General features: G+C 37.3%; 1 protein-coding gene across 2 annotated transcripts; it reads left to right on the forward strand.

Moving 5' to 3' along the window:
• The first annotated feature begins 3755 nt into the window (after positions 1-3755).
• Positions 3756-16710, forward strand: LOC5564350. Of its 2 annotated transcripts, XM_021850037.1 has the most exons (3): positions 3796-3909; positions 4676-4818; positions 15082-16710. In XM_021850037.1, exons 2-3 carry the CDS (start codon positions 4801-4803, stop codon positions 16555-16557), a joined length of 1494 nt encoding a protein of 497 aa, XP_021705729.1. In that variant the 5' UTR covers positions 3796-3909; positions 4676-4800; the 3' UTR covers positions 16558-16710. The 2 variants fall into 2 exon arrangements, with proteins under 2 accessions (XP_001648701.2, XP_021705729.1); XM_001648651.2 differs by lacking the exon at positions 4676-4818 and having other exon boundaries at positions 3756-3909.
• Positions 16711-18435: the final 1725 nt, after the last annotated feature.

Here is an 18435-nt window from a genome sequence, read left to right on the forward strand (position 1 = left end):
GAATCGTGGTTTACGGCCAACCAGCCGAGTGGAAGTTTAACAACTACCGAAAAGCTAAACATTACATATAATTTGCAATTGGATTAGATGGACAAATTGATGTGAAGATTTGCGAAAAAGCTACACGTCTTCTCAGTGAGAATCGAACTCACGACTCCCCGATCTCTAGTTGGGGCGCGTTAACCACTACGCCATGAGAGGACTCATGAACGCAGAAGTTAACCTGAATTCGATTTCAGCTCAATAATCACGTGGTCCTCTTTCGCAAAGTGCACCTCTTTCGGAAGAATTAGATGCCCATCCAAACACAACGCTTTCTATATATATCCAATGCCTAGCCCGAGAGCGCATTGTTTTTTAGGTATAGGAATAGCACACTACACTAGCCAGCAACTGCGCTGGCTGAGGTTTCTATTGTGTGGGCTTCCAATGGGTCGCGACGTTCTCAAACGACCGGTTACGGAACATGAGTCCGTTGCTCGATAAATACTTGTTTTAATTATGAATCGTGGTTTACGGCCAACCAGCCGAGTGGAAGTTTAACAACTACCGAAAAGCTAAACATTACATATAATTTGCAATTGGATTAGATGGACAAATTGATGTGAAGATTTGCGAAAAAGCTACACGTCTTCTCAGTGAGAATCGAACTCACGACTCCCCGATCTCTAGTTGGGGCGCGTTAACCACTACGCCATGAGAGGACTCATGAACGCAGAAGTTAACCTGAATTCGATTTCAGCTCAATAATCACGTGGTCCTCTTTCGCAAAGTGCACCTCTTTCGGAAGAATTAGATGCCCATCCAAACACAACGCTTTCTATATATATCCAATGCCTAGCCCGAGAGCGCATTGTTTTTTAGGTATAGGAATAGCACACTACACTAGCCAGCAACTGCGCTGGCTGAGGTTTCTATTGTGTGGGCTTCCAATGGGTCGCGACGTTCTCAAACGACCGGTTACGGAACATGAGTCCGTTGCTCGATAAATACTTGTTTTAATTATGAATCGTGGTTTACGGCCAACCAGCCGAGTGGAAGTTTAACAACTACCGAAAAGCTAAACATTACATATAATTTGCAATTGGATTAGATGGACAAATTGATGTGAAGATTTGCGAAAAAGCTACACGTCTTCTCAGTGAGAATCGAACTCACGACTCCCCGATCTCTAGTTGGGGCGCGTTAACCACTACGCCATGAGAGGACTCATGAACGCAGAAGTTAACCTGAATTCGATTTCAGCTCAACAATATCGAGCAACGGACTCATGTTCCGTAACCGGTCGTTTGAGAACGTCGCGACCCATTGGAAGCCCACACAATAGAAACCTCAGCCAGCGCAGTTGCTGGCTAGTGTAGTGTGCTATTCCTATATCTAAAAAAACAATGCGCTCTCGGGCTAGGCATTGGATATATATAGAAAGCGTTGTGTTTGGATGGGCATCTAATTCTTCCGAAAGAGGTGCACTTTGCGAAAGAGGACCACGTGATTATTGAGCTGAAATCGAATTCAGGTTAACTTCTGCGTTCATGAGTCCTCTCATGGCGTAGTGGTTAACGCGCCCCAACTAGAGATCGGGGAGTCGTGAGTTCGATTCTCACTGAGAAGACGTGTAGCTTTTTCGCAAATCTTCACATCAATTTGTCCATCTAATCCAATTGCAAATTATATGTAATGTTTAGCTTTTCGGTAGTTGTTAAACTTCCACTCGGCTGGTTGGCCGTAAACCACGATTCATAATTAAAACAAGTATTTATCGAGCAACGGACTCATGTTCCGTAACCGGTCGTTTGAGAACGTCGCGACCCATTGGAAGCCCACACAATAGAAACCTCAGCCAGCGCAGTTGCTGGCTAGTGTAGTGTGCTATTCCTATACCTAAAAAACAATGCGCTCTCGGGCTAGGCATTGGATATATATAGAAAGCGTTGTGTTTGGATGGGCATCTAATTCTTCCGAAAGAGGTGCACTTTGCGAAAGAGGACCACGTGATTATTGAGCTGAAATCGAATTCAGGTTAACTTCTGCGTTCATGAGTCCTCTCATGGCGTAGTGGTTAACGCGCCCCAACTAGAGATCGGGGAGTCGTGAGTTCGATTCTCACTGAGAAGACGTGTAGCTTTTTCGCAAATCTTCACATCAATTTGTCCATCTAATCCAATTGCAAATTATATGTAATGTTTAGCTTTTCGGTAGTTAACAAAATCATAATAATAAACCAAAATGAGGCACCAGTAGTGGTTTCTGAAGTATAATAGGGGAATAACTAACATTTTTGCCCCCAAAATGATTTTTTCTCAAAATAGTCAATAATAACATGTGTTTCGGCTTATTAAGTACCGTTTTACATATCTACATCAATATTTACCGTTATTTAGTGCTGATCTAGTGTAATATTATACATATTCGCGGTAATATAAGGATAATACATATATTGTATTGAATGGAGACAAAAATAACCTTTTTAGTTATTCGAATTGAGTAATAGAGAGTTACGCATGTTTTGTGCCTTGTTATAAAGCATCCCCTTATTCCGGTAAACTTTAAATTATTTTTTTTAAATTATCGATTAGCGTCTGCTTTGTAAGTTATATTAAAAGGAAATAAAGAAAACTCCATTACAAGTAGAATTACATGCGATTTTTCATTCGGTGGCCGTCTTGCCCCATATGGGTGGCACACTTGCCCCATAGTGTCGAAAAATAGGTTATTTTGGATGATATTTGAGAAGCTTCAAAACTAATACTTTTTGAAGTTATTTACTTTTTAAATGGCACAGTGGTTATGAAAAGATGTGAAACTAATATCATGAGGCTAAATTGGTGGATTTTATAAACTTTAGGCAAAGCTAAAGAACAATTTGCTTAAGGTGGCACACTTGCCCCAAATTCCGCTAAACAAACAAAAAACATGGATTGCCTTATACAGCAGAAAAATGAATTGAAGCTTTGTTTTGCTTATCATGGAACGTCCATTAATTACGCGTGACATGGACAACCCGTCACATTAAGGTAAAACATCTCGGAATCCAAAGATGACCGCCACAATGGCCGACTTGTGCCCCTACTCACGTCTTTAAAGGCACTGTACTGGAGAAATAGTTGGCAAACGTTTCTGATCTTCTTATTTTAAGCTTTCTGCTAGTGCACAAAGCCAAAATAAAAAGTAGACTGTTGTTGGATGCTTTCTTCGCAAGATTTGTGTCTTTGAAGTTTTAGTGCAATCTTAGAAGTTGATTCCAAACTGTTTCACCTTAAGTTTTTTTTTCAACTTTCTTACAATGTATTGGGTCGACTAGCTTGAAAATATATCTAATAAATCTCGAAAATATTCGTATGAAATAACGATATATAGACACTACACTTTCGAAAGTGTTTTGAATACCCATCATAGCTGTTTTTTTTTTGAAAATAAAGTTTAGTTTATAGGAATACAAATACGAATAGCAAATAACGAGCTGAATTACAACTCTGATATAAGTTGGGCGTAAATGGGTTAAATTAATTCAACAGAAGGGTCAACCTGATTAATGTTTTTCAGTTTTTCGGTACAAATACAATACGATAACCCAAGCATAAGCGATCAGCTCTAGAATAGATGTGCAGGGTTGCAGTTCCTAAAAATAAAAATGAATTTATTCTTCGATCAGAAAACGGCGCGTCATATGCTTATCTCATGTATTCGGGTATTGCTTGATGCAGAAATATCAAAAGATAACAGCGTCAAAGTTCGCTAACTGCCTATGCCTACTCATACAGGGGCGAAAAATTTCTAATCACGATAACAAATGATAAAGTTTGGCTAGCACGAAAAATCGACTCAAACTGGCCGAGTTCCGAGTCACGCCAGTAGGAATTTCCCTGCCGAATCGACACGACAGCCACTGTCCACCTAACGGAGTTTAAGGTAATAGTATATTGAAGGTTACCGAAATCAACCGGGCTTATCGATGAGTAATTCAGGAAGTGTGTTCGTCATATATGGAACAAGCTTTGGAATGTGATGTAAAGTGTGAGGTTTTGTGCGGAAGTGATAGATTGAAACTACGATTTTTCATCGAAAAGACAATGTAATTCCATCGTTCCTATATTCATCAAATTAAACTTACTGAATATCGTGCAATCGTTAGCATCAAGCCTTTGAAACAATTTAAGACATTTGTTACAACATTTTATTTGATTTTGGAGTAAGTCCAGTGCTTGAATCAAATTGTATAAAACAATCGGGTCAAAATTACCCTTTCATCATGTGCTTGAATGAATGTTTTCCATGAATTAACAATTCTGTTTCTCCAGTGAACAGAACATGATTAAATTGGTCGCATCCAACTGAATCGATTTTTTTTGGATGCGTTTCATTGCGAATATGTGTGTCATATCTCACCAATCAAATGCATACCGTAAACCAACAACCAAGCTGTTATCTTGGCAATTTCACAAAACGCCAAATCCAATCTAATGCAAATATTCCCGGTACCGCGTTATCTGACATTTGACGTTTTTTTATGCTTATCTGTTATATAGTCCAATTTGACACTAATGTGACATCGGTTCCTATTCATAGTTTTCGCAGAATTTGGCAGACAATCGATCAATCAGCTATGACGATTCTCCTACGCGTGAGTTAGGAACTTCAAATATGTGTTAAGGATGCTTCTTTTTTTCTAATTCAGTTTACAGTTAGCCAATAGAAGTAAAGGTGTGCGCCGCCGCGCCACGCCACTGCCGCCGCCGTTTTTACTTCACGTCGTTGCCGACGATTACTCAAAAATGGTCACGCCGTCTATCCAAAACTATCATGCCGTTTAGTTTTTCGGTATGTAAGGCGATCGTTCATGAAATGCATAGCTTATTCAATATCACATCATTTACATTCGATGTTGTTTCTGGTATAGAAGAAGTTGAGTCTAGTATACATTGCTCAAGGCTGCCGTTAATGTCGAAATACGTGTATCAGTCAAAGGAAACAAACTCTACACTGAAACAAGCGTTGCAGTAATGAGAACCATGAACGTGTTTTTAAATTTACTATTCCAACCACGATTGAGCTATCATGAACGCTTTTTATTTGCGTTTTGTTCCCTCTCAATCCAACCGCGTCGATAGCCGAGCGGCTAGCGTACGCGCTTGGCAATCGCCAGATCCTCGGTTCGATTCTGGTCTGCTGCATGTTTTTAACTATGATATAGAAATTTTTACTATACAATTGGTGTCATGGTAAAATTAAATGCACAAAATATTCTAAATAAATGCGAATTTAGTCTGCACAAATCAAGTGGCGTTGTGTATTTAATTTAACCCTCTGATATAGTATTTTCAACCGCAACGCTGTTCTCAGTGTAGTGGAGTAAGTATGAATAGGGTTTTCATAAAAAAAATAGGATTAAATTTTTAATATTATCTTGTTTTTATTTATTAACATGAAAAAGCATGTTCTTGCAACTACTTTAGCCTTTTTTCCCGCTCAACTAACGGCTGTATCATATTTAAACTTCAATTTTAAAAATGGGTTCAAATATGAACCTTGACACTTTTGATCATGTTTGACGTTCACTAAGTCGACAAATATGTCACAGGGCTTTAAGTTTTAACACTGGGGTTGTTCCTTTCTGACATTTCGGAAGACACACGGACAGATACCAAAATACTCCCAAAACTTGAGTTAAAACCAAGGGGTGTGACTAAATACCAAAAGCCGTACAAAAATGTTGTTTGGACTTGAACTAACTAAAAACATTTAAAAATTGAAAAAATATGTGTTTCTGTCCTAAACTTAAGCGTTTGGAACTGAAATTGGGGCAGGGCTTTAGGACCCTATTGATCTCCTGGAACCTTTGCTAGCCCTTGTTTATGTGTTTTAATAGAGCTTGATTTAATGGTTTTGCTTGATTGTTATTTACTTTGAATGTACTTACTTGAAAAAAAAACGTCAAAGATATTTTTCAAAATTAGCTGAGAATTTTCCAAGCAAATTTTCTAAAACACACAGCGAGAAAGCTGATATTTATGATGACTTTTATAGTTCTTCATTTAAATCTTCCAAAATGGGAAAGGTATTTAGAATTTTTGAATGTTTCAAATTACAAAAGGTGCTGTTGTGGAGTTTTTTTTTTCAAATATATTAAATATCTGCCCTCACGACATCCTGATACTATACGATACGCAACGACTTTCGGGGCGAATTTAAGTTTTATTTGAAACATACTTGGATCGATATTACATAAATAAAATTCCAACAAAATGATATCTAATAAAGCAGTTTAGTAAAATATTTATCAGTTGATTTATTACAAAATTATTTCAGCTGTGAGTTCTTGAAATTCTTTGCGAAATCTGTATGTCATGTTTAAAGAGAGCTATTGTAAAGATATTGTTCTTCTTTTTGTTTATGGCGTTACGTACCAACTGCCTGCTTTTCAGCTAAGGGCAACTTCACCGATGTTGTGTCTATACCACGAGCTTACGCAACTCTACGGTGAACCCAGGATGCAGGATGTCGTTGATTCCTTGACTCTAATTTTCTCGGCATAGTTGCGTTATACGCCTTCGCCAACGCTTCTGTCAGCACTCCTATATCCATGATTGGAGAGTCGCTTACTGCTCGGATTGCTTCGATGAAAAAAACCTTATCGAAGTGTTTCGCCATCCACATCCTGTCGTTGTATTTATGTATATATGTATGCAAGCAAACCAGTCAGCTATATGATAATTAAAAGTGGGACTATGCAATAGGATTGACAAACCATTCATAGGAAACTTAAAATGTAACAAGGACATGATCAGAATCAAAATCAGCGTGAATTACCAGTTGGATACTGTACAATTTTCAGGTCTATGAAACTAAAGCTGTGATTACACGGTGCGTGCAATGCACGAACATTTGTGCAAATTGCACGAATGTTCGCGCGAACTGTGTAATATGAGCACGAACTACTAGCGAACATCTTTTAGAAACATATTCGTACATTCAATCATGTTGGTTCGTCGAACTTGTGTTGCATAGCAACCATAGAAAGTTGTTTAGTGGGAATTATTCTTTCGCCATAGATTGATAAATAATAACATTGGTGTCGGAAAGCAGACTTCAAAGATTTCTCCAGGATTTGTTTCGAAGATTTCTCCAGGGATTCTGCCAGAAATTCCTCCTAGATAATCTCGACAGACATACAGCGGTTTTTCCAGGGAATTTTGCAGATATTCCTCCAAGAAGAACTTTCATTTGCAGCCCGATTTATTCAGACCGGCTCAGATGTGGCTCCAGGAGTACGTTAAACAACTCCTCCAGGAATTCTATTAGTAGTTCCTCCAGGATTTCACCAAGAATTATTCCAAAGGTTCTCTAGAGAGGAGGAGCTCCTGCAGGAATTAATCCAGTTATTCCGCTATAGATTGCTCCGACAATATTTTTATTGAGATTCATCCAAGAATTTCTTCAGCAGCTGGTACAGAGATTCCCCCATAGATTATCCCAAGGATTTTTCAGATTTCTCTAGTTTTTTTTTTCTGGAAATTACTCGAAAGATTCCTCTTGAAAAATCTCTGTAGAGATTTTTGCAAAGTTGCCACCACGAATTCCTCCAGCAATTCCTACAGCTTCTTAGGATTATAAAAGATACTTGCAGGGAGGTTCTTAGGTAGCAGGGAGGTTCTTAGGTAGTACTCTCGAAATTACTCCATGAATAATTCCGTAGATTTCTTCATGAATTCATGCAGGGATTGTTCCAAACATTGTTCCAGAAATTTAAGCCAGGATTTCTCCAACGATTATGCAAGTAATCACCTAACGAATTTCTCAATATTTTTCTTCATGAATTGTCACAGAAGAATTACTCCAAGGATTATCGATGTACCTAATCCTTTAGGGATTCACCCAGAAATCTTTCGAGAGAATTGTTCTGAATATCCATTTTTCCGAGGATTCCTCCAAGAATTCCTCTAGAAATTCCTCCGGAGGTTTCCCCATGAATTCCTCCATTTATTGCATCAGAAATAACCTCAAGAATTTATCTAGGGATTTCTCCCATATATTTGATATTTTTTAAAGATTTTTTGGAGACAAATCTGGATAATTTCTTTAAAAATACCTGGATGGACTCTTGAGGCAATTCCCGTCTAGAGGAACTTCTAGAAAAAATATGCGAAAATCCCTGTTGGATTTCATGGAGGAATCTCCAAAACAAATCCTTAGTGGAACTTCTGTGAGAATCTCTGGTCTAATATCTGAAAGAAGCACTGAAAAAAAAAACTGGAGCCTTTAAAAGTATACCCGAGGAAATCTCTTTAGGAATTCCTGAAAAAAAATCTGGAACTACTTTTGGTGGAACCCATGAAGAGAGTTTTGTTGAATAATCCCTGAATAAAATCCTGAAGAAACATGTTTAAAAAATTCTCAAAAGGAATCTTTGCAGAAATTTTTTGATTTGAATCCCTACAGGAGTCTCTGCAAAAAAATCTGTAGGTATCTCTGATTACCTGAGAAAATTCTTGACGGAATCTTCGGTGGCATCTGTGAAGGTATCTTCGGAGGAATTCCAGAAGAATTTTTTGACTGTATAGACTATGCTGGAAATCTCTGAAACATTCGTTGGAAAATTTGACAACTTTCTCGAGAAACACCTGTAAAAAACTTTGAAACAAGCCCTGTAGAAAGTATCCTGGAAGAATCTCCGGAGGAGCCTCTGGAAGAATCTATAGAAAAATCGTAGAAGGAATCCCTGTTGGTGTCTCTAGAGAAATTCCTGAAAGCAAAGAAATGTTTGTTCTATCGGAACCGCTTTAGAAAATACTGGAATCTCTGGAGTAATTAATGAAGAAATCTTTGGAGATATTCTCACGACTTCTTTAATGCATTAGGTTTAAAAAAGTTTTTTAAGTGTTTGGTGGAATAGAATACTTGAGGAAAACTCTAGTGGTAAAGAATTTCAGAAAGAGTTTCCGCAATAATTGGTACTGAAATACTTGTAATTTTGATATTTTTTATTAGTCGCACTTGTCAAGTGTTGCTAATTTTTTTACAATCGAAACAATACAAGAGAATTTTGATAACTTATTTGTAAGGAACTAAATGAGTTTTAAAAAAATAAATCTTCGAGCTGTTCAGTGCAATACCCATAAATAATACTCATATAATATAAATAATACTAATCATCAAGGCCCTATATCTATATCTAACAATTTTTCTACAAACTGTTTGTAGGTAATTGATGAATTATTACCCCTTGGATTATGAAGTAGACTACAACAAAAGTATTCCACTTTCTAGAACTCTAAATTTCTTGAATGGTAAGGTACAACTTAGGGTACAACAGTCACCACGCGTAGGAGGGTATTCTAATTAAAATTTCGTAAAATAAAATAGGGGTAGGTGTTATTAAATATTAGTTATAGAAACACCACACTCTTAAAAATAAAGAAAATTATCGTGGATGCAATTCTCGTTATTACTGAATGACACATGATGTAAGCGGAGAAATGTGCCCTTGAAGATGTACGAAACAAAAATGTAATTTTGAATCTATGACATTTGGTCGAACGACATTTAGTCGAATAACGTTTGGTCGAAAATGTTAAATTTCAACAGAGAGCATATGGCGTTTGGTTGTGCCAATATTTCATGGAGAGAACAAGTAGTTGTATCTCAATAGTATGGAAATAAGGTATAACATTTGATCCGATTATCTTCGAGATTAGCAGTTTGCCACTAAAACACAAAGGGATTGAAGAATTCAAAAATCAACCATTTTACCTACAATCTATAAGCAGTTAGCGAATTTTTTTTTAATTTCATGGACCTTATTTTACCAACATATTAATCAACCTCTTGCGTTTTTGATGTGTCATGCTGCTTTTTCATTCAGGCTTGTTCTGCGAGTCGAGATAAGCTGATTTTAAATGGAAGCAAGTCGACTTTCGTCACCTCAGTCAACTCGACTTCCCTTACCCGGTACATAGAATAAGCACAATTTTCTTGTTTAATTATTTTTTATCAAACTATACCTAATCGTATATATTCAAAGAACCTACCACATCGTATGTATTCAAAGATTATACCACATTGTGGATCTTTCCGAGAATTCCTCTAGAAATTCCAACGTGAATTCCTCCAGGAATTTCTTCGGACATAATCCCAAAATTTTTTCCAGGGTTTCCTTCAAGCATTTTTTCAGAAACTACTTCCATATAGATTGGAGAAATCCGTAGATAAATTCCTACAGAAATACTTGGAAAAATTCCAGGAGTAGACCCAATAGGAACCTGTAGCAAAAATATTAAGAAATCCCTGTAGTATTTCATGGAGGAATTCCTAGAGGAAATTCTTTGAGAATATTTGGTTAAATCTCTGGAAAAATCCTTGCCGGAGTTTTTGGAGGAATACCAGGGAAAATCTCTTGAGAAACTCTAGAAAGAAAAACCCTTAGAACAACTTGTGGAGAAACCATAAAAAGGGTTTTCTGGAGTAATCTCTGGAGAAATTTCTGAATCTCGGAAAATCTCGGAAGCATTGCCTGGATGAATTGCTGAAGAAGTCCTTGGAGACATATCTAGACTCATCTTTGTAGAAATCCCTGGGGAAATTGCCTGCAGTAACCTTGGACAAATTTATGGAAGAATTACTGTAGATGTTTTGCTGAAGAATGCTGTGTCTATATTTTTCTGCTAAAATCCCTTAACTTAAACTATTAACGATTTATCGCATAATCGTATTGATTGAATGGAGTCTGCAATCAAATTTATTAACGAAATTATTTGACTGAACAATTTTAATGCTATTCACAGCTCCTAAACATCAATACTTTGCATTTATATTCTGAAATTATCTATTATCATCACAAAACTGCAATTTTATTGCAAAATTTGTAAAATATTTTGTCTAAGAAAATTATTCCGCTTTTGTCACGGTTCCGTTTTTGTCAACTTAAAATTACCTATCGTGTTGATAAAAACGGAACATACCTGTACCTGCATTTTTCCTAGGGAATTTTTTCCAGAACAAATAGCAAATCCCTGTAAGTTTTCATTGAAGAAGTCAATTGCAGGATTCTCTGGAGGGATTCCTAAAATATCCTTTGAACATTTTTTGGAGGATCCTATGTAGAGATTTTTGTGAAGTAATCTCTGGAGAAATTTATAATGAGGAATCTTTGGAAATATTCCTGTTGAAATTTCGTTAAATTGCTGAAGGAATCCATGCAGTCATCTCTGGAGTAAACGAATCGAAACTGATATTGAAATACGGTTGCGATCGAAAGTTTTTTTTTTCAGAAGAATCGCTAGAGAAATTGTTGTAGAAATTCCTGATGATAGTTTGGGAGGAATCCCTGGTTATATCCATGAATAAATCTCTGAAGAAATTTGTGGAGTAATCGTTTGACACATCTCTGCAGAAAGCTCTGAGCAATTAAAAAAAAAATCATAAAGAAATCCTTGAAGGCATTCCTGGAGGAATCCCAGAAGGTTTTCTTTGAGCCCTAGCTGACTCAATCCCGAAACTGCAATTGCGGTTGAGTTTTTGAAAAAAAGTAGAGTTAAAATATCTTTTTACTTTAAGTAAAATTTATGAATTATGATTCATGGAATGATACCAATTGATTTTATAATCAAAATTAAATAATTTGGCTGTTTCGAAAACAATTCCGGGTATCCTGATATAAAAAATGTTGTGTGCTATTTGACATGGCGTCTATTTAAATCTGTTTAAAATATCATGAATTTTGAGCTATCGTTTTATTTCAGTATAAGACGGTTTGAAAATGGTCACACCTTATAGAAACCGGTTGCGGAGTATTCCGGCTAAATCTAACTATTGTAAGAGGACCACTCTTGATCCTTTAGTACATTTGAATAAATAATCATGAAACTTGATCCGTCGTATCATTGCGTATGAATTTTTTGAATATGACAACAACCAGTTCCCTCTAAAATAAATTTCAGGTATCAGTGCGCCCATTAAAAAAAATGTATAAACAATCTCTGAAAGAATTTTGTCGTTTTAATTTTTGTTGAAGTACCCTAATGAAAATTTGAAGGTATTTGTAGAGGAGACCATTAGGAAATTTCTGGAAATAATTCTGGAAGAAAATCTAAAGCAATGTCTGAAATAGTTTCAAATTGTTCAGATATGAAATTATTTGGGGATTTGCTTGATAATTATAAACTGTTCTAGTAGTTGATTGTATAATTCGTTTACATAAAAATATGAAAGTTTCCAGTAAGTAATTACTGGCTTCCTTCAAACATACTTTTTAATATTCCTTCTTAAGCAGATTTTTAATGAAAAGATTTTTAAGGAAATTTCTCAAAATTTCCAATGGATTTTTTTCCGGTATTACTGCAAGAAGCCATTCAGCATGTTTTTCTCAGATTTCATTAGTAATTAACTCAAAATTAAAAACAATCAAGAAAAATAAAATATAAAAACAATCTTGATGATTGCTGGTAATTCTCAGGTAATTCACCACGAATCCCACAAGGACATTTTCTTTTAATTTCTTATAGTATTCATCTACGAGTTTCAGGAGTTCTAACAGATTTTTTCCTTGTTTTTTCTCAAACAAAATCTAGAAGGATAACTCCAGAAATTTATTATGAGTCCTTCCTAAAAGACTTCTAGTGAATACTTTCTCCAACTCTGATTTATTCAACTAGGAATTTAAAACAAAAAAACATCTAATAATTATTAGGATTTGAAAACTTCATCTTATATGTACCAGGAAACATTGCTTGAGGAATCTCGAGAAACTGTTTAAAAAAGATTGTATAGAATTATTTGATGAGAAAGTGGTGAAAGAATTCCTGGAAGTACTAATGAAACGAAGAATTCCCCATAGGTTTCCAGGAAAAAAATTGTAGTTTTTTTCGGGAAATATATATTGAAAAATTTATAGAGAATTGAATCAGAACAAATACTTTTTCAAACTTATGAAGAAGTGCTTCAAGGAAGTTTTCTTCATAATTTCATAAAAAAAATCTATATCAGCAATATTGATTCTCTATTCCAAATACAAATTACATTTTTGAACAGAAGCCTGATAGAGATATTAAAATAATCGTAGAACAAAATCTTAAAGTAAAAGCTAGAAAAATTAAAAAATATACGAAAAATGTTTAATGAGTAATTTCTGAAGAAACGATTCCTGAATTCCTGAAAGATTGTCATAAATATGTAAATTCCCCAGTAAAACCTGGAAACGCTGATAAAATTGAGTAAGCAATCTGTATACGGTAATGGATATGTTGCAACATTGACGATGTCCTCAAGGAATTTCTATGAATCGTGAAGTTCTTGAGTTTCCGATAAAGTCTTATCCTTGAAATTTCTCTTGGGTGATTCCTAAAAACAATCCAGTACATTCTTGCATGGATCTTTGGAAGGATTTGTATTCATCTTATGATGGGAGAATTCCTCGAAAATACTCCTGGAAAGATGACTTATATATTCTTGAGAAATATTTTCAATTCATATCTGAAAATAAAGAAAGTTTAGTTGAAGGAAATCGTTTATAATAATATACTTTGATAACAGCAACATCAGCAGTGACATTTTGACGATCAATAAGTAAACCACACATTGGTTGCTACGACCATCAGATACGGAACCACAGACTTGTTTGTTCGAACCGTGTAATATATGGGCGAACAGTTCGTTCATACAGAACTTCGAACAGTTCGCGCGAATATTGAACGAATTTTTTGAGCGAACGTTCGGGCATTGCGCGCACTGTGTAATCAAGGCTTAAGGAATCACCCAACGCGCTGTACTTCGTATGATGGGGTCTTACTTCGTTCTATGCCGAACACTGAAAGAGGCTGTGCATGGCCTTGTTTGAACGTGTGTGCAAGTAAGGCGAAGGTAACTCGTCAATGATATGCAAGCGAGGTAGAGCGCGTCACGAGCCGTTACCAGCAGTGTTGTCGACTCAACCACACAGCTACTAAGCTATCTTGAGTCGGTTAAAACCAAATCAAAAGTTTAAGGGTTACTACAGCGGGGATTCGCTGGTTGGAATACGACTGGTTTCCATCTAACGAATCCGACTCGTTAGTTGGAACGACTGACAGCTGGTGAAAATGCTCCAGACTTACGCAGCTGGAGAGCAAATTGTCACGATTCGCACATATACATGCATATATGGAGACTTCAATGCGATGGTGCTCAGACGTCAAAGGCAGTTTGACATCTACTCTTGACATACGAGTGCTTTTTAGTTGGAATATTTTCCAACCAGCGAACATCCAACCATCGAGTCATTCCAGCTCCAACGAGCAAATCCCCACTGTAGAAGGGAGAAGGGACGAATGACCTTCGGGTTAAAGTCCGTCTCAAACAACAAAAACAACAATAACTAGAAGGGACAAAAACAAGTAGGGCTATCAGGCTATCAGGCGGTGGCGTTCTCGCCACTGAGGGTCTTTGTAAATGCAAAAGGGTATATCACAATAGTTCTAAAAAATGGACGCAGTGATCCCACACTCGACAGAAGAAGAAGAAGAAGGCTATTAAAATGTAAGGATTTCATAAGGGTTACTTCACGAATGGTGGTTGGTATTAAAGTTTTCAATAACAACAAATTAAGAACAATTAAGAGATCCAATCTGAATCCAGTATGATGCTGATGAAATGAATTTGCTGTCCAGTGCATTGAAAAGGCATATAGATAGCTGTGAAGTAATTTTACCAGGCTGTATTTCAACACAAACACCCCAAAACTTTTAATTATTAATTGCAATGATAATGATAATTGGAAAGTGTTGAATATCTAAATTTGGCGTGACATAATTTGTTTATCATTTCTTAGCTGACCTAACGTAGCTCTTTTGCCGATACCTAATACTATTTGGGTTATAAAAATATCTTTATCTTCATCGCCCGAATGGTGATGGAACACATGGCGCCTAGAATATGCGTCACCACTATCAGAGCTTATCTAAACAAACCTCAGTTACCCAAATGGTTTACTGTCTACTTAGCGTTATCATAAAGGTCACTTTTCGCCATCGGAAACCATTGACATCACATTCATTGAACTTAAACTGATAATAAACCAATCACCCTTGCTTTATCTTATTGTAACATTTTCAGATGAAGGAACTAGGTGGGCTGTTTGTTTGCACCCTGCTTGTGGCTTGCGCATTTACAGCACCGAGTCCATGTGAAAATCTTGAGGACGTGCGAGTCTGCAACGATACACAGTACGAAACGTATCGGGAGTGCGTGGAAGAAGTCAGATCCCTGAAACAAAAACGACAAATAATTTGTCCCCAACTGTATTCCACAGTTCTACCGATTGAAACAGAAACCAGTGGTTTGCAACAAAACGAACCAGACTTATCGAACGATATACCGGTCGATATAATAGAACCTTCCATTCAGATAATTCCTGCGTTGCAAAGTGTAGTGACCGTGAAACCGGTCGAGTCCAATCTTCTGCCAAACTCCAAGCCGATGCTTAAGTCTCTAGACCGGAAAGTGATAGTGCAAACAGATGAGGAAGATTACGAATATCAAGTGCCTACCAATGTGACGACCGTCATTCGTCTCACGAATGTAGTGAACAATACTAATTTAATTAATGTACCCGTGAATGTGAACAACACAAACGTGAATAATATCCACGTGTATGCCAACATTACAGAAAGTTTAGACGAGTCAATGCGAGATGGCGAACCGAAATGCTGTACAGCTGTTCAGCCAAAGTCATGTCATATGTCTACGAAAGGCTACAAGTGCAAACACAAAAAGTTCAAAACCTGCGGTTCTCAGTGCACCTCAGATATAGTACATGTACAGCGTCGAAAACGCTGTGATAGTCAAGGTAACTGCAAACATAAAATAGCTTACGTACCGCAACCGGAAAAGCCAACATGCATATATATCGAACAGTGGCCTTTCGTTGTTTGTGGGAAGCCAGCCAATATGCAAGTGGTCTGTGATGGATGTTACGACCACTACGGCCGTGGAATGGAGGGCCTTCACGGGCAACTTCCTAACCAGTGTCGTGGATGCTACGATGATGCTTTCGATCAAGGTCCCTTGTATCGTCGAGGACCAGTATTGAGACCATTTTATTATCATGAACCACCATGCTACATTACCGGAACATGTCCCATGAACTATGGAGACTGCGGCTATGGCTGCTATGGACATGAACTGGTTGACCCTGCATGGGGCGCACCATCCCCTTATGATCCAAGGATGGATGAAACAAATATGGCTTATTTGGATCAAGATTTGGAAATCTCCAACGATACCGAGAATGACTGGGGAGTTCCGGTACACAAATGCACCGTTGTATCTGATGACAACACGATTTCGGTGCAGAATTGTACTAGCACGGTTGATAATCAATATGCCGCGGCACCTTCTAATTATCCTTATTATAAACCGCTACGAGAGGTGCAGAAACCGTACACGGTGAAGCAATCAAAGCAAAGGCAACAGATGATCGAAGAAATTGAAGAAATAGATCCATCGTCTGGGGATGGAATCGTCGTACAAAACTCCCAAGTTTCATTCGTAGACGATGACGATAGTTATTACAATGATTACAGCCAGTAGAACGCAAAATTATGCCATTTATTTTAAAACTAGATTAGGAAATGAAAATGTCTACCTCGTAGTGAATAATCGATCAGAGACAGTAACAAATCTCGTGTCAAACGCCTGCGGATTAATAGAAAAATAAAATTTCGAAAACATGCTTTTGAAAAATTGTGCCCGGGGGCCAAAATCCGAAATCATGCCTTTGAACAGTTGTCAGCCAGGAGCCCTTCTAGCGAATGGATATTTTTTCAAACAGGCTATCTATGTTACGAAGATAAAGTTTGATGTTTTCAATTGTTTTCATTCAAAGAAGTCGTTGTTTCATGGGATGAACATGAGTCGCGACTTTATCAAGATAATGTATCGGCTCGTTAGGCTTCCATCCCTATCGTATAGGACTCGTAGGTAGTAATCGATGTGGTTGTGGAGCAGGTTACCAAGACATGTTGTCTGGTACTGTCCCGAATACGGAATGGCCAGATCAAACCTATATACATCCCTCAGGGCCCGAGGAAAACTAGACAAGGAAGACATTAGAGATGTATTGGGTAGTCTGGACTTTGACTACATGTTACTTGTTAATAAATTTTTGAAGCGAATCGACGTTTTTGTTTGATAACATGTTTTTTGTTCCGCTTGTCCACCTCGTTTACCCCTTCTTGTTTTTGAATGTACACCTTGTTTTCCTTGAACCCCATTTGAGTGTATCTTTACAGGTTGTCGTCATGTCCATTCTGCGTTGACCAGCAGCAATAACCATCTCTTTCAAAAATGATTGTATTCCTCAACCCACGAGTTTAACGATTCCCCAAAACTAACTTAGTTCTATAAGAAACAAATATGATTTTGTAAATTAAATCAATAAAATCCGGCGCCGTAACGCCTCAGAGCGTTTGAGCCTGCTGAATAAATGATTAAGTGAAAAAAACATTTTCACTAGCATCAAAGGTCTCACCTTCATCTCATCACCAATCAAGGTGACTCCCAGATCCTTACTAATGACATTTGTGGAGATGCAGAAGATTCTTCGATTTCTAGTGTAACAATGGTTGTCTAGCTACCATTCCTTCCTTTCCCTGAATAGAGTAAGACGTGACTGGCGTGGTTATTGAGTCTTAAATTTTGAGGTCTCGATTTGTGCACATGGACAATGATGAGCTCATCCCAAACCTCATTCATTTAATCCCTGAGCAATTACGATGTTTTTTTTTTATTTATTAGTGAGGCTTTCAGCCACGGGTTTAAATCATATAAATCTCAAGTGAACCCACCGTTTCACTGAATGAACTAACTAATTACTTTTCAAAGGAAACCACCACATTTTTTTCTTGTTGGCATTACATTACCATGAGAACAGAGCTTGCTTCTCAGCTTAGTGTTCAATGAGTACTTCCACAGTTAGTATCTGAGAGTTTTCTTTGCCAAAGTTGCCATTTTCGCATACCGTGTGGCAAGTGCGATGATACTCTATGCCCAGGGAAGTCAAGGAAATTTCCATTACGAAAAGATCCTGGACCGACCGGGAATCGAATCCAGACACCTTCAATATGACTTTGCATTATAGCTGCAGACTCTACCCTCTGAGGAAAGCCACGCAATTAAAAGATTTGAAGTTCTCATCACAACACGTCTGAATATGATTTTGAATACCAAGGCCTGTTAAATTTTCTCCTATTTAACATGCCCAGCTAGAATCCATTGTGATTTATTCTCCTTCTTCTCTTGAATACACAAGTTCTTACATTTCTCCGTAGGTAAGTGAGAAAGCGCACCACTTGTAAACTCGCTTTATTTTACATGCAGTGTTCCATTTTTACTCGCATGATCGTGAATACCACAATATTAGTCTGTCATGATATTGAAATTTCTATGACTTATGTCCAATGTCAATTA

This window comes from Aedes aegypti, chromosome 3 (assembly GCF_002204515.2).
Source record: "Aedes aegypti strain LVP_AGWG chromosome 3, AaegL5.0 Primary Assembly, whole genome shotgun sequence".
Lineage (NCBI taxonomy): Eukaryota > Metazoa > Arthropoda > Insecta > Diptera > Culicidae > Aedes > Aedes aegypti.